The sequence below is a fragment of the Gymnoscopelus braueri genome, assembly GCF_963280865.1.
Source record: "Gymnoscopelus braueri genome assembly, chromosome: 24".
NCBI classification, from domain to species: Eukaryota; Metazoa; Chordata; class Actinopteri; order Myctophiformes; family Myctophidae; genus Gymnoscopelus; species Gymnoscopelus braueri.
Genome location: NC_137626.1, coordinates 12,983,028 through 12,996,548, shown reverse-complemented (window position 1 = coordinate 12,996,548; position 13,521 = coordinate 12,983,028). Strand labels below are relative to the sequence as shown.

The window sequence follows — 13,521 nt, the reverse complement described above, 5'->3', positions numbered from 1 at the left end:
CCTGGGCTTGCATAAATGTTTTTTACGTATGGACATTGGACAATACACACAATATATTAAATTTTTGCTGTCGGACTTTGTTTGGGGTGTAACGTTTGGAGTTGTAAAAGCAGAAAGAATCTTGTGACTCCACATGAATTGTAACGTTTGAACTGAACTTTCATCATCAATGGGACAAGAGTGCCATCTGCTGGCAAAGAAGCGCTACTTCTCTTTCTTGTCAATATGTAGACACCAGTGTCTCTTTCTTGTCATGTAGGTGTCTCTTTCTTGTCATGTAGACACCAGTGTCTCTTTCTTGTCATGTAGACACCAGTGTCTCTTATGTAGACACCAGTGTCTCTTTCTTGTCATGTAGACACCAGTGTCTTGTTGAGATTCTGAATTCTCCCCCGACTCCCCATCTTTAAACCAATCCAGTGACTGTGATTGGTGCAGGGCTGAGCATATACCATAATTTATTTATTTAACTGCAGATAGTCTACATATTAAATTCAAAATCAATCATCTTTAACCCTTAAATTCAATTCCTTCAATGGGCTAAAATCTTGTTTTATTTGATGGCCTTCCTGCCCTGGCATTTAACACCAAAGGCCAAGTGGCCTTGCCCCTAAAATGCCTGGTTCTAACACAAGACACCCAGTTCTTGTGTACTCGGTCAGTAGTACTAAGTTGGTAAGTGTAGTATCCACGTTATTTACCAAATTAAAAGTCGGACCATGTCATTGAAATGTAGTTAGGATTGGTTAAAAAAGAAAAGCAAAGCAAAGCACACATACATTAAAACTACACACAAATGCAATTTAGAGTAATATACTGCAGACAAGGACAATGCACCAACTCTTTTTTAAATATTTTATTCCAAAAAGCAAAAGAATCATCCTCAATATTTTTCAAACCATCTACAATCAACATCCCTCTATTTATCATAAAGTAATCCTTTCACCGCAGTGAGATCAGTGTTAACGGCAAGAGCTGTGGCTTGAACACAAAAGCAAAAAAAACTAAAACATGTCCTGGTGCTTTAACCCCTTAAGACCTGGAACGCATCCGTGTCATTTTTAGATTTCTTTGGCTATTCAAAAATAGCAGATTTACGAGCTTGTAGATCTGCTATTTTTGAAAAAGTCTAGAAAAAAATTATTTTAAGATTTTTTTTCTCGAAAAAACTGTTAGGATTTAGAAAATAATCGTCCTCAGGTCTTAATGGGTCAACTGTGCATCATCTGCTAAAACAATGGTTCTCAACACTGGTAATCAGGGACCTCCCATTACTATAGAGTAAACGCAACGAACAACTTGAGCCCCATTAGTCTCACGTCTGGGGAAACCTAAATTTAATGCAAGGCCTAGAACATGGGTAACAAACCTACGTACCGTCCCAATATCAAGGACAGCCTTATTGTCTTTACATTTACAATGCTGTTTTTTCTTTCTTTTTTTTAATGTCAGAATTGTATGTATCCACCCAGTTTTGGCCCATTCGATTAATTTAGATGTCACCAGTAGGCGGAGATCGCCGATCGTCTGGCTGCAGCCCCTAAATACTGTACTTTGAATAGTACAGTATATATTTTTTTTTTGGACAATTGTTGCCCATGAAAGAGGCGACATAAGCATGCCAGGTAGAACGTAGGATAGAGAGGCTATGCTTCCAGGGGATCAGCGTTGAGAACCACACAATTCAGACAAGCATTTGTACTACGGCTTCTGTAGTCAAATGACTTAACGACTATCCCCATCTACGGATGTGTGCATCCACAGACAATAGCAGTACGGGTGGTAGTACCTTTATCAGTACTTAAATACACTGGAACACAGCAAGGACCACAAGGGAAGGTGTTGCTGATTCCACGCTATAAGCTCGTGTATTTCATCTGACAATTTGTGTTTTGACTGTCAAATACAGAGTGGAAAAACTGTAGCACGCTGCTCATCAGAATTCTAATGCATTTGATACTACAAAGTCCAAAAAAAAACACTTTGAGAAGAGTCTGAGGTGATCTTTTACCTTGGGCAGGTCTTTTCTAAGTGCACACATGAACCTGTATGGGAGTGTGTGAACTGTAACTGCATCAACTGTTATATTGTGAAACCCTGATTCATCAATTGCACTTCTGACATAGCTACAAACAACAATATTGAGACTAAACAGTGTTTTTCCATTCCAAACCAACAGTTACACAAGCTGATCTTATTTTAATTAGTTGGCCTCTTGTAGTTTTAACCCATTAAGACCTGAAGCCGATTCTACAAATGTCTTCCAAATCGCAACAGTATTCTTTAAAAAAAAAAGTATATATCTGCTATTTTTGAATCGCCAAAGTGTAAAATAATGCTTTTTTTTTGTTGCTCAAAAAAAAAAAAAAAACACAGGTGCGTTCCAGGTCTCAATGGGTTAAAGGTGTGTGAATGAGTGAAACCAGTCGGTACGGCATGTGGTTGGAATTAAAACCCGTTCCATGGAACGGGATGTGGACGGTTGGCCTATGTCCAGCCATCTTGCACTACCTGTTAAGTCACCCCGGTTGCAGCTATAGAAATTGAGATGAGGCAAACGGCATATATATGCCCAGGGGGCAGGCAACGTCGGCTGGAGGTTTGACTTGCTCCTGAAACGTCTTAACGGAGGTGCATATTGTAAAGTGTCCACTAAGAGTGTGAATAATGAGGTATAGAGAAACACCCAGGACGTGTTTCTTTTTAGCCAGAGATGGTGAATAAGGTGTGAGGGTTTGACTGTCCGTTCGATATGAGAAATGCCGTAAGCCATCAAGACCCGGGAACGCATCTGTGTGTCACTTTCAGATTTCTTTGGCTATTCAAAAAATAGCAGATATACAAGCTCATAGCGCGGCACCGAGTGCCGCGCTATGAGCGTGTAGATCTGCTATTTATTTATTTTGTAATCGCGAAAATCTGTGCAAATCATTGAATATATATGTTTTTTTTAAAGCAAATCTTTGAACGCATGTTGCTATAATATCAGTGGTTCCCAAACTTTTTCATGTCAAGGACCACCCAAAATGATATATGTATTTTGGCCGTGGAGACCCTCCATCTCAAAATATGTTGTTCCAGGGGATTCCCAGAAGTTGTAACAGAGTTAAAAAATGTTCGCTTTAAAAAACAAATACATATTCAAAGATTTGCACAAATGTTCACGATTTCTTTTCTAAAATAGCATCTACAAGCACCAGTTTATGTGCACCCCTGATTATTTTACACTTTGGCTATTCAAAAATAGCAGATCTACAAGCTCATAGCGCGGCACCGGGTGCCGCGCTATGAGCTTGTAGATCTGCTATTTTCGAATAGCCAAATAAATCTTAAAAATGACACGGATGCGTTCCCGGTCTTAAAGGGTTAAGGGAGCTGAGCAATCGCATTTTTTTATGTTTTAAAACCCATCTCTGGTCGTCTCGTTTGTCGACCATCTTAAAACTTATATATCACACACCACTGACTCGACCTTCAATGATAAAATTACACATGATGCGAAGCTTCAGGGGGAACTTTGTAACAAGTGTACAAGTTGAATGAAGAATAAACACTTAAGATACACAGAATCACGCTCACACATCACTATTGAATACAAAATATACAAGTTGAGCACAATAATTCGAAGAAAGAAAGAAAAGAAAAAAAACCCTGCTCCAAATCATACACATTGTATCAGATCAAACAATTTGCAATGAACTATAATTATTACTTGTAATTTTTCATGGCAACGCCTTTGCTTTGCCCTTTTCAAATGACTGGCAAGTCGCATGTTGATCTTTCCCTCCCTTTCCCCCGCCTTGGTCTGATGAACATTGACAACACGTTGAACAATTTAAGGTCGTTACACACGAGGAGCGTTAATCTTATGTGATTAATTTTCATTAATTCAAACTATTTGCGTTACGAGTACATCCACACAGAACGCAAATATTTCCTGGTGTGTAAGGACCTCCTGTTTTTTGTTTTTTTTTTCATTTTCTTTCATTTTTTTTAACAAACATGAAATCATAGAATATCGTTTTTCAATTTCAGAAATATTTAAACAATTTAATTTCGAATACCTGAAAGCAAATCATAGACATTGATGCAAGATGGAGAAAAAAAAAGTTAATCGAAAATATTTGTATCCCCAATACCATTTGAGATAAGCGGTCATGATAAACGGCAAAATAGGGACAAGCATTCTAGCTGTAACTGTACGGCCATTGGGAATATTAATAAGTGTCCAATCCTGTGCCATGGAGGGCATGGAGTCTATTCAGCTTCTCAATACTACCACTACACAGGCTGATTTGGCTTTAAACTCTTACACTACATTGTACATCAAATAGCAAAAATGTACATAACGCTATTTTCTATGAAGCTTCGCCTTTCTTTTTGCCAAACGTTTGTCTATTTTCGCCTATTATGGCATGTCCAGAAGCTAAAAAGAAAATCAACCCGTGGAGTGTTTAGTTGAAATGAAAATGCCTGCAGTGGGGTCCTCAGCACTTCTAATACTTGTCTATTAACAGGTAGCACTGTGACCTTACCAACATAACAACCGCTAGAGCCTTTATCATAAAGGCATATTAATAAGATTAGAAGAGAATGAAATATCAATAACATTCCAGCCATCTATAATAAAAAAAAAGGGAAAGCAGAACTCCCATCATCTCACAGTTAAGTTGGAATATTTCCAGCATTATTACTTCTGAAAGTGGCAGGAGCATTGGGGGCAATTGCAACAGCTTAGGCCAAACGAGTTCTACCGCGGCTCTCAAAACTAGGTTCATCAGAGCAGTGGTTCTCGACCTGGGGGGGGGGGTCCCCAGATGACAGTAAAGTAAATACCTCGAAAAGAAAAAGACCATTACTGCATCAAAACTAATCAACAAACTATACTATAAAAGCCGGTGAAACATTGGAAAAATTGTCAAATAATATAAGAAAGAGGCAAAAATTGTGAAAATAGCCGATCTGCAAGCTTGTGAGCTTTTTTTTATCACATTTTTATCACATTTTTTATCTGTGGAATCAAAAATTTAATGCCTCAACTCCTACAATTCCTAGTGCTTGCCAGGGTGGGGGGGTCCCCAGTTCAAATATGATTATTTTGGAGGGGGGGGGGGGGGTTCACGGCCTGAAAAGGTTGAGAACCACTGCATCAGAGCACCGACAAACTCTGCCTTTACTTGGTACCAAAACAAAACGCACAGTACAATCGAATGCATGGCTTGGCAGCCCATTGCTTCATATGAACACATCTAGTTGGCCAGTTAGTACTTCTGCTAAATGTTTACTGACAGAAAAAGGAGAGGAAAAAAAGTCCATAATGAAAACAATTTAAAAAAAGACAAAAATGTGGGGGGGGGGGGGGGGGGGTTGTCAGCTCAAACTCCAGCAGGAACATTCACCTTGAATGCACCACACTGGGGCAAGGCTGTTTGTGTCCCTGCGTTTGTGTGTGTGGGGGGAGAGGCGAGAAGCGATTTTTGTCACACCTCTGCTTTTACATGAGTCAAAGAAACAGCTCTTGTCTTCTTCCATTCTTACCTCAGTCTCGCTCTTTCGTTCTGCTTTCGACTCTCTCTCTCTCGCCGCTCAAAGCGAGGAAGCCCTGATAAAAGAGAGTCGTCGGATCGATCCAGATGGTTTGAAAAAAAGCACGAAAAATAATAATAATAATGTACATTATAAAATAAAAATCCAAAAACAAAATTCAAAAAGGAAAAATAATAAAAAGAAATTGCGGGAGGTTTTAATCGTTCCAAAGTCCTCCGGTCTGTTCTTGATACACTTCGATGACGTCCTCGTCCTCCATTCCCAGCTGCGACAAGAGAAGACAAGACATTGTTTCAGAGTTTAACCCATTAAGACCTGAAGCCGATTCTACAAATGTCTCCTAAATCCCAACAGTATTCTGAAAAAACGTATGTTTCTATATCAGTGGTGCTCAACCTTTTTCATGTCAAGGACCCCCAAAATTATGTATTTGGCCGCAGACCCCCATCTGAAAAATATTTAGTTCCAGGGACCCCCCAGAAGCAAAGATTTGAGTTAAAAATGTTTGCTTTTTTTTTTTACATACTCTACCATACAGCTTGGACAAAACATTTTATTCATTAAAAAACAAAGTTACATTAGTGTCACTTTAAGTTGAAGACAGACTTTGGCAAAAGGCCAAACTGAATCGGTACCACAAAGAATATAACAAAATTGTCGTAATTGTAACGTAACATTTTATGTTTCATCGTACTCTGTATGACGATTTGAGGGTTCCTTTATTTGATGTAATGCGAAAAACAAAAACCTGGGCTATTCTGGGAAGATGATGGCCAGAAGTTGGAGCGGTTGTTTGTTTAATTATGAGGTATTTAAGACGGCACATTTTGTTTCTAGAGCCTGGGAGTAGAGGACAATCTCATCTTTTCAAATAGGTTCATGTCCGGTCTTCTGTTATGATGTGAGGTAACAGGCCCAATGCTGTATTTTAAGTGGTATTTATGTAATCTGCCACGTGCAGTATGAAGCTTGAGTGTTTTAGTTTGTTATTTGTTTGTTCATTGTTTGTGAATTAATATGTCGGTTCGTTGTTTATGTCAAACTAGATGTCAGGGCCGCAATCTAGGCCCGATCCGAGGTTGGTCCAGACAGAGTCCAAGACTCATCAGATGTCAGGGCCGCGTCAAACTCTCCAAACATTTCCTCCTTCTAAATAGTCAAATTCCTCCTCATGCTTTAGCGGTGTGTGTAACAGATTCACGTCCTCATCGTTCCTAAACATTTCGACTGTTATCCCTTCTAAATAGTCAATTTCCTCTGTAAGAGATATTTCTGAACCAGGACGGCGGCCTGGCCTAATTATAGCTCTGCACACACACGTCATGCGAAGTCCGGCCTCTCGGGCCTCTCCTCTCGGCTTCTCTCCTCCCCCCCCCCGCTTTGCTTTGCGGCCCTAACCTCTAGGTCCCATCCTCCCAACCTCGGTCATGTGATAAAGAGGTCAGACTTCCTGTATCTGGTTGATATGGCAACCTGCCAGATCAGGCTGAGGGTCTGATAGGCAAATCAGAGAATCAATCAAACCGAGAGTCCGATCACTGATCGAGGTGGGGTAAAGATGCCTAAAACATAGCCATAGCTCTGAACAACAGTCTGTGGCAAGTTTCGGGGCAAATGGAGTGATCCTGTGCTTGCTTACCCCGCACGAACTTTCTGAGCTTTTGTCAATTATATAGTAGTAAGAAGTAAGATAGTAAGATAAGCTAGTAAGATAAGATAGTAAGATAGTAAGATAGTAAGATAAGCTAGTAAGATAAGATAGTAGTAAGATAGTAAGATGAAATATAAAAGTGTCCTGTATAGGGATGGCCAAATGGAGACATTTTCTTAACCGGTTGCCGTTAGGCCTTACCGATTAATTGATCATTAACCGTTGAGGAAATGTGTACCCAAAAAAAAAGCGCTATTTACCAATAAAAACTAAATGATGATTTAGTTTAGCTGCCAGGTTGTTTGCCGTGTGTCTGTCGGGCATACTCTGTGTCAATAAGACGGCTGATTTCACATTCCACTCCTCGTACTCTTCATTTTGTGTTTACTAGTGTTAGTATAGTGGAAGTCACGTGTGGTTGCGGGTGTAGACTTGGCCTTTCAAAATATATATATATATATATATATTTTTTTAAACGGTTTGCCATTAGCCGTTAGTGTTAACCGGTTGGCAATTTCTAAACGGTTAACGGGTAACGGTTACCGGTTGGCCATCCCTAGTCCTGTAAGTCCATATGCGCTGGGCTTCCTTTGAAGCGTGACACTTTCATAAAGAAAGAATCTATCAAATCATGTAACAATATGAACTTTGCTGTACTTTTCTAAGACCTGCACAAGCCCAGAGGTAAGGGACAGGAAGGGAGAATGGTGTATCTACCTCTTTAGGGGTTTGGTTGTCTGCGATCCTCTGGCCTTCAAAGAGAAACCGTAGCGTGTTCATTGGGACCCCCTGTACAAAAAAACACACACACACACACACACACACACACACACACACACACACACACACACACACACACACACACACACACACACACACACACACACACACACACACACACACACACACACACACACACACAGCATCATCATCAGTAACCTACAGTAACCATATTAAACTATAGTTAAACATCTGCATTACTTAATTAAAGAGTTGTTATTTTGATCAACGTCTGCTTGTTATCTCTCCTATGGTACCACTTCAATACAGCATGGAATTGTGGACCACATTTTGTTCACCGGCCTATAAGCATTGTGACGTGTTGTGAGCTTGTAGATCGGCTATTATTTCTTTTGGGATGCTAGAATAGGGATGCAAGGGTACGAGAGTACTTCACAATAACAATGTTGGTGGTTTTTCCAACCACTTTCACACTGTTCATGAGTTTCACTTTCAATATAAAAAAAAGGTAGGTACCAAGCATTTCCTGGTGCAGACTGCTCACGCCGTTTGTTTATGGACAGAGGCGGTTCGGTTCATGCACGCAGCAGCATGAACCGAACCGCTGTGAGCTTGTGGTATATCTGCTATTTTTTAATAGCCGAAGTATAAAATAATGGTTTAAGTGGTTGATTTCCCGGTACTTGACCCATTAAGACCTGAGACCGATTTTTTTTTTAAAATGTTGCCGTCAGCAGTGGTTCTCAAACTTTTTTCATGACCCTCAAAATGGCATGTATTTGACCGCGGACCACCCATCTCAAAATATTTTGTTCCAGGGACCCCAGAAGCAAAGATTTGAGTTAAAATAGTTTCAAAAAATATATGTAATTCAAAGATTTGCACACATTTTCGTGATTTTTCTAAAATAGCAGATCTACAAGCTCGTAGAGCTGGCTCAATGTTGCAAAGTCACAGCACTTTGATTTAAAACACGTAGCAAACAGCAGACCCAAGGCTGGGCTACATCACTTGGTGTACCAACATGTACATGTGGGGTTAATAATAAAGCGCAGGAGCTTTTTTAATACCAAAACGTTTACCTCAATTGTGTCAGCAAACCCACATTATGACCAACTGGTGGACGTGGACTTTTTATACGACAACGTGGCAGTTCTCGTGCTTAGTTGAAAAGTTACACGCTAATTTGTAACATTTCCCAAAATTCTTCTCCCAAGTTTATTAGCATTTCTTTTTGCCACATGCTATGGAATGTGTAGTGCCAGTTGCGTTCCCAAGTGTCAAGTCTGCACTTAGTTTGGGTGTGTAGTTTTTAGGGTGACCATATATTCAGCCCCTCAAACCGGGAGGGGAGGACCCTTAAATCAGTGGTTCTCAAAGTTTTTCATGTCAAGGACCACCAAAATGATATGTATTTGGCCGCGGACCCCCCCCCCCCCCATCTCAAAATATTGTTCCAGGCACCCCCCAGAAGCAAAGATTTGAGTTACAAATGTTCGCTTTAAAAACATATATTCAAAGATTTGCGAGCTTGTATATCTGCTATTTTTGAATAGCCAAAGTATAAAATATGGATAAAGGGGTCAAAAATGATTATGACGCTTTATTCAATCATTTTGAAAACCGGGGACAAATTAGTGTTTTAGAGATATCTGTCGGGACTCAGCTTGAGAGAGTTTTGTCCTTTCTTAACATTTCAATATGTTTTATTTTGCTATTGAAATGCTAAGGGCAAGCTTGTGTGAGCTGAGCTGGTGTAATGGGGGTTCTCCATTCAACCTTACCTGTCTCTGGCTGTAAGACTCCTTGAGCTTCTTTAAATGTGTCGTCATTTTCACCTTGAAGTGTATTTCACTGTTGTCCTGGAGGAGGCAGAGAGAACACGTTCATCACCACACAGACGTCAACACTAACAAACAGCACTGAATGGACTAGGTGACGAGCACACATCCTATGAAGGAGAGTATATTAAGCATGAATCCTAGCCTAAACATATATGATGCTGTGAGCATTTTACGCAAAAGGCCTAGATCATTGGTTCTCAAAGTGGGGTCCGGGGACCCGCAGGGGTCCTCGAGGTTGCTCCAGGGGGTCCCCAGCTAAATGATGTATAGTTGGACCTTATGGGTCTAACTCTGAGTGTACCAATGGGCCCTACCGGGTCCATTGGTACACTCTCAGAGTTAAATTAACATTGATTTTACAATATAAAGTGGGGTCCCAGCAGAGATAGAAATGTCATTAAATGGGGGTCTGAAGCCTAAAGCATGTGAAACTGGGGGTCTTTGAAATTAAAATGGTTGAGAATCACTGCTAGAGCCGTAAAAATCTTCTCTTATGGGGGTCCCTGGCTGGCAAATCTTTTCAAATGGGGGTCCGCAGGCTAATAAGTGTCAATTTGGGGGTCCTTGACATGAAAACGTTTGAGAACCACTGGCCTAGATGGTGCAGCGCGAGTGAAATGTCTGTGGCTGCAGGAGTCAATACTTTTCAAGCGGTTCTTCGGAACTTAATGCATAGATCCATGTGTCGCTTGGATGAGTCTGTGAATAGCATCACTGTAAGTATAAGTAACCCTGTGAAGAGCTGCACTAGATACTCCTCTAGCCTTAGGAGACATTGGCTTAAAAGCCTGCATTTATATAACTGTCACAAATGCCCTGTCTAACATGTTCATTTGGACTGGGTTTGTTTTACGTTTATTGTTGTATGTAATTGTGTTTTTCTATGGACCTTGAGTCTGAAATAATGACATTAATTCCTTCATATATATATATATATATATATGTCACAGGGAAATTGGTATTCCAGGGAAATTGAAAGAGGAGCGCTCGCTTTTAGGCAGGGTTCGAGACAGGGTTTTTTACGCGAGGGTCGCGAGGAGGAGGCGCGAGGCAGGGCTTTGATACGAGGCGGCGCGAGGAGGAGGAGGAGGCGCGAAGCGGGGCTTTGATACGAGGTGGCGCGAGGAGGAGGCGCGAGGCGGGGCTTTGATGTGAGGCCGACCTGGCTTTTGTTGTTCCCCCCCACATAGCAAGCAGGAAGCTACGCTAGAGGAACGCTGAACACGCGTTCACACGCACATGTGATAATAGTTATTGTCCATGACGGAGACGCACCGACTCGGCAGAGCTTGAGGCCGAGGAGGCGCGAGTGCCCGCGCCGACCGGCCGAAGGTCTGCTAGCCGAATCAGCACCGTCCGAGTTGAATAGATCTTTTCATGGGTTACAGTCTATGGTTACTATCCAGTGTCCACGATGACACACGACACATGTGTGCGTGTGCGTGCACACACGCACACGCGTGCGCACACATGCACACGCACGTGCATGCGTCTGGCTTGCATTCATTGCCCTCTAGCGTTGGTTATACAGAATTGCCTGGGTGGGTGGTAAAAACAAGCACTCCTTTTTCAATTTCCCTGGAATGCCAATTTCCCTGTAACATATATTAATTCACACACACACACACACACACACACACACACACACACACACACACACACACACACACACACACACACACACACACACACACACACACACACACACACACACACACACACAATTCTTACCTGTCCGATCACTTTGAGTTTGATGTACTCTCCTTCCTTCTTATCCCCCCCATCTTGGCTGGAAGGTTTTGTCTCCTACAACCAGTGGTGGAAAAAGTACTCAATGTTTTTACTTAAGTAAAAGTATCAATACTGCAATGTAGAAATACTCTGTTAATCCGGAATTCAAAATCGACTTAAGTAAGCGACGCATTGTGAGCTTATAGATCTGCTATTTTCAAATGGCCAAAAAAATGTATATAGGGCTGAAGTGGTTAATATATGTTTTGTAATAATAATCAAAATCTACAAAGTAACTAAAGTTTTCAAATAATTGCAATGGAGTAAAAGTATAATATTTGCCTGTGCAGAATTGCACTTAAATACAGTACTTGAGTAAATGTACTTAGTTACTTTACACCACAACAAAAACAAATGGTCAGCATCATCAAGCTAGCCAACAAGAGGCAGCTAGCCTTGTTTTAAAACAGGCCTGGGACATTTAAAAAAAAATATTTAATAACGTTAAAGGCGAGAAAAACGTGCGTAAATTCGTGCGTAAATTCAGAAAAACTCAGCAACGACAACAAAAATGCGGATAATAATAAAGCTTAGCTTCTGTCAACAAGGACTGACAACAACAAGGACTCATTTTAGGAGGCCTGCCTGCAGCTACTTATGCTAGGCTAGCAACGTTAGCTAAGTGGTGCTAGTAGTAGTAATGCCACTTAATAATAAGCAACGAAACCTAAGTTACGTACGTAACCATGGTTCTATTTTCACGCGCACCAAAATATGAATAATGTGATGAATAACGCAGCGTACCGTATCTGACATGGTTCTATTCCTGTGTTAGGAGTTTGTAATGGATTTGATGTGTTTGTTGTTGACAGTGAGTTAAAGCTTCAGTCACACTCTCTCTCTCTCTCTCTCTCTCTCTCTTCACTCTGATCGCTTGTTATGAGCGTCACTCACCCGGAAGTACTAGTATGTACCGATTGTCTCTTTTTTTTTTCAGAATAAGAGTTCACTAGAACAGGGGTCTTCAACGTTTTCGGCCCAAGGACCCCCTAGCTGAGAGAGAGATGAAGCAGGGACCCCTCTATATCGTATACAATTGTGTTCCAGATTCAACATTTTTTGTTTACGTGGTCTGCTCTTTTTTCCCTCTACACCTATAGCCTCTTTGCCAAAAATAGCCGATCTACAAGCTCACAACGCCTCGCGCTGCGAGGCGTTGTGAGCTTGTAGATCTGCTATTTTTGGCTAAAGTTCTCCTCAGAAAAGTGATGCTAGGGTTCAAGTGGTTAATGTAAAATAAAAAATCCGATCACACAAAGTTTTGTCGGACCCCCTGTAGTAACTCTGAGGACCCCCTAGGGGTCCCGGACCCCCTGTTGAAGACCCCTGCACTAGAAAACTCAATGGGTGAAAAAAATAAAATGCAATAAAATGATAAATGTAATTATTTATTAACAAAAAAGGGTTTTTCAAAGAAGTGCTGCTTGATTCCAAAAAGGTGTGAACTGATAAATAATTGGAATAATTTTTCTTTAGTGAAAAAATATATAGGATTTATTTAGAGCAAGGCAACAAATTATGACCGTTAATAATCATTTGTTATTTATAATAATATATTTATTATTTTATAAGAATACAATAAAATAATAAAATAAAATGCAGAGGTGATCAACACACAGTGAAAACCAGTGGTGGAAGAAGTAGCTATACTCAACTCTTGTTCTGAAGTAAAAGTATCAATACTGCTACTGTGTGTAAAAGCTGCAATGTACAAATAAAAGTCCGGTATTCAAAATTTACTCGAGTAAAAGTACAAAAGTATTCCCATTAAAATATACTTAAATACTGAAGGTAAAAGTAAAAAAAAAAAATATTTACTTGTATCTGCTATTTTCTATTTACTTTACACCACTGGATGTGACCATTTTGGTTATTACACTGGCATTAACATATAGTAATTCAATTTTACAGAGCACGATAGAACAGTCCATTATTGAGGGGGTGAGG

At 40.4% G+C, this 13,521-nt stretch overlaps 1 protein-coding gene across 1 annotated transcript; it reads right to left on the bottom strand.

Annotated features, from left to right (window-relative positions):
- Positions 1 to 3,300: 3,300 nt before the first annotated feature.
- On the bottom strand, positions 3,301 to 12,459 carry sumo1 (small ubiquitin like modifier 1). The gene is made up of 5 exons (XM_080422676.1): positions 12,319 to 12,459; positions 11,515 to 11,589; positions 9,724 to 9,801; positions 7,916 to 7,987; positions 3,301 to 5,812 (listed from the first exon to the last, which is right to left on the bottom strand). The coding sequence occupies exons 1-5, from the start codon at positions 12,328 to 12,330 to the stop codon at positions 5,744 to 5,746; spliced, it is 306 nt and encodes a 101-aa protein (XP_080278802.1). The 5' UTR covers positions 12,331 to 12,459; the 3' UTR covers positions 3,301 to 5,743.
- Positions 12,460 to 13,521: the final 1,062 nt, after the last annotated feature.

What these genes read in the sequence shown, in the direction of transcription:
- sumo1 (XM_080422676.1), bottom strand. An exon ending in AACTCAAAGTGATCGGACAG is followed by an intron (nt 9,802 to 11,514) that starts GTAAGAATTGTG and finishes TGCCTCCTCCAG; the next exon opens with GACAACAGTGAAATACACTT. An exon ending in ACAACCAAACCCCTAAAGAG is followed by an intron (nt 5,813 to 7,915) that starts GTAGATACACCA and finishes CTCTTGTCGCAG; the next exon opens with CTGGGAATGGAGGACGAGGA.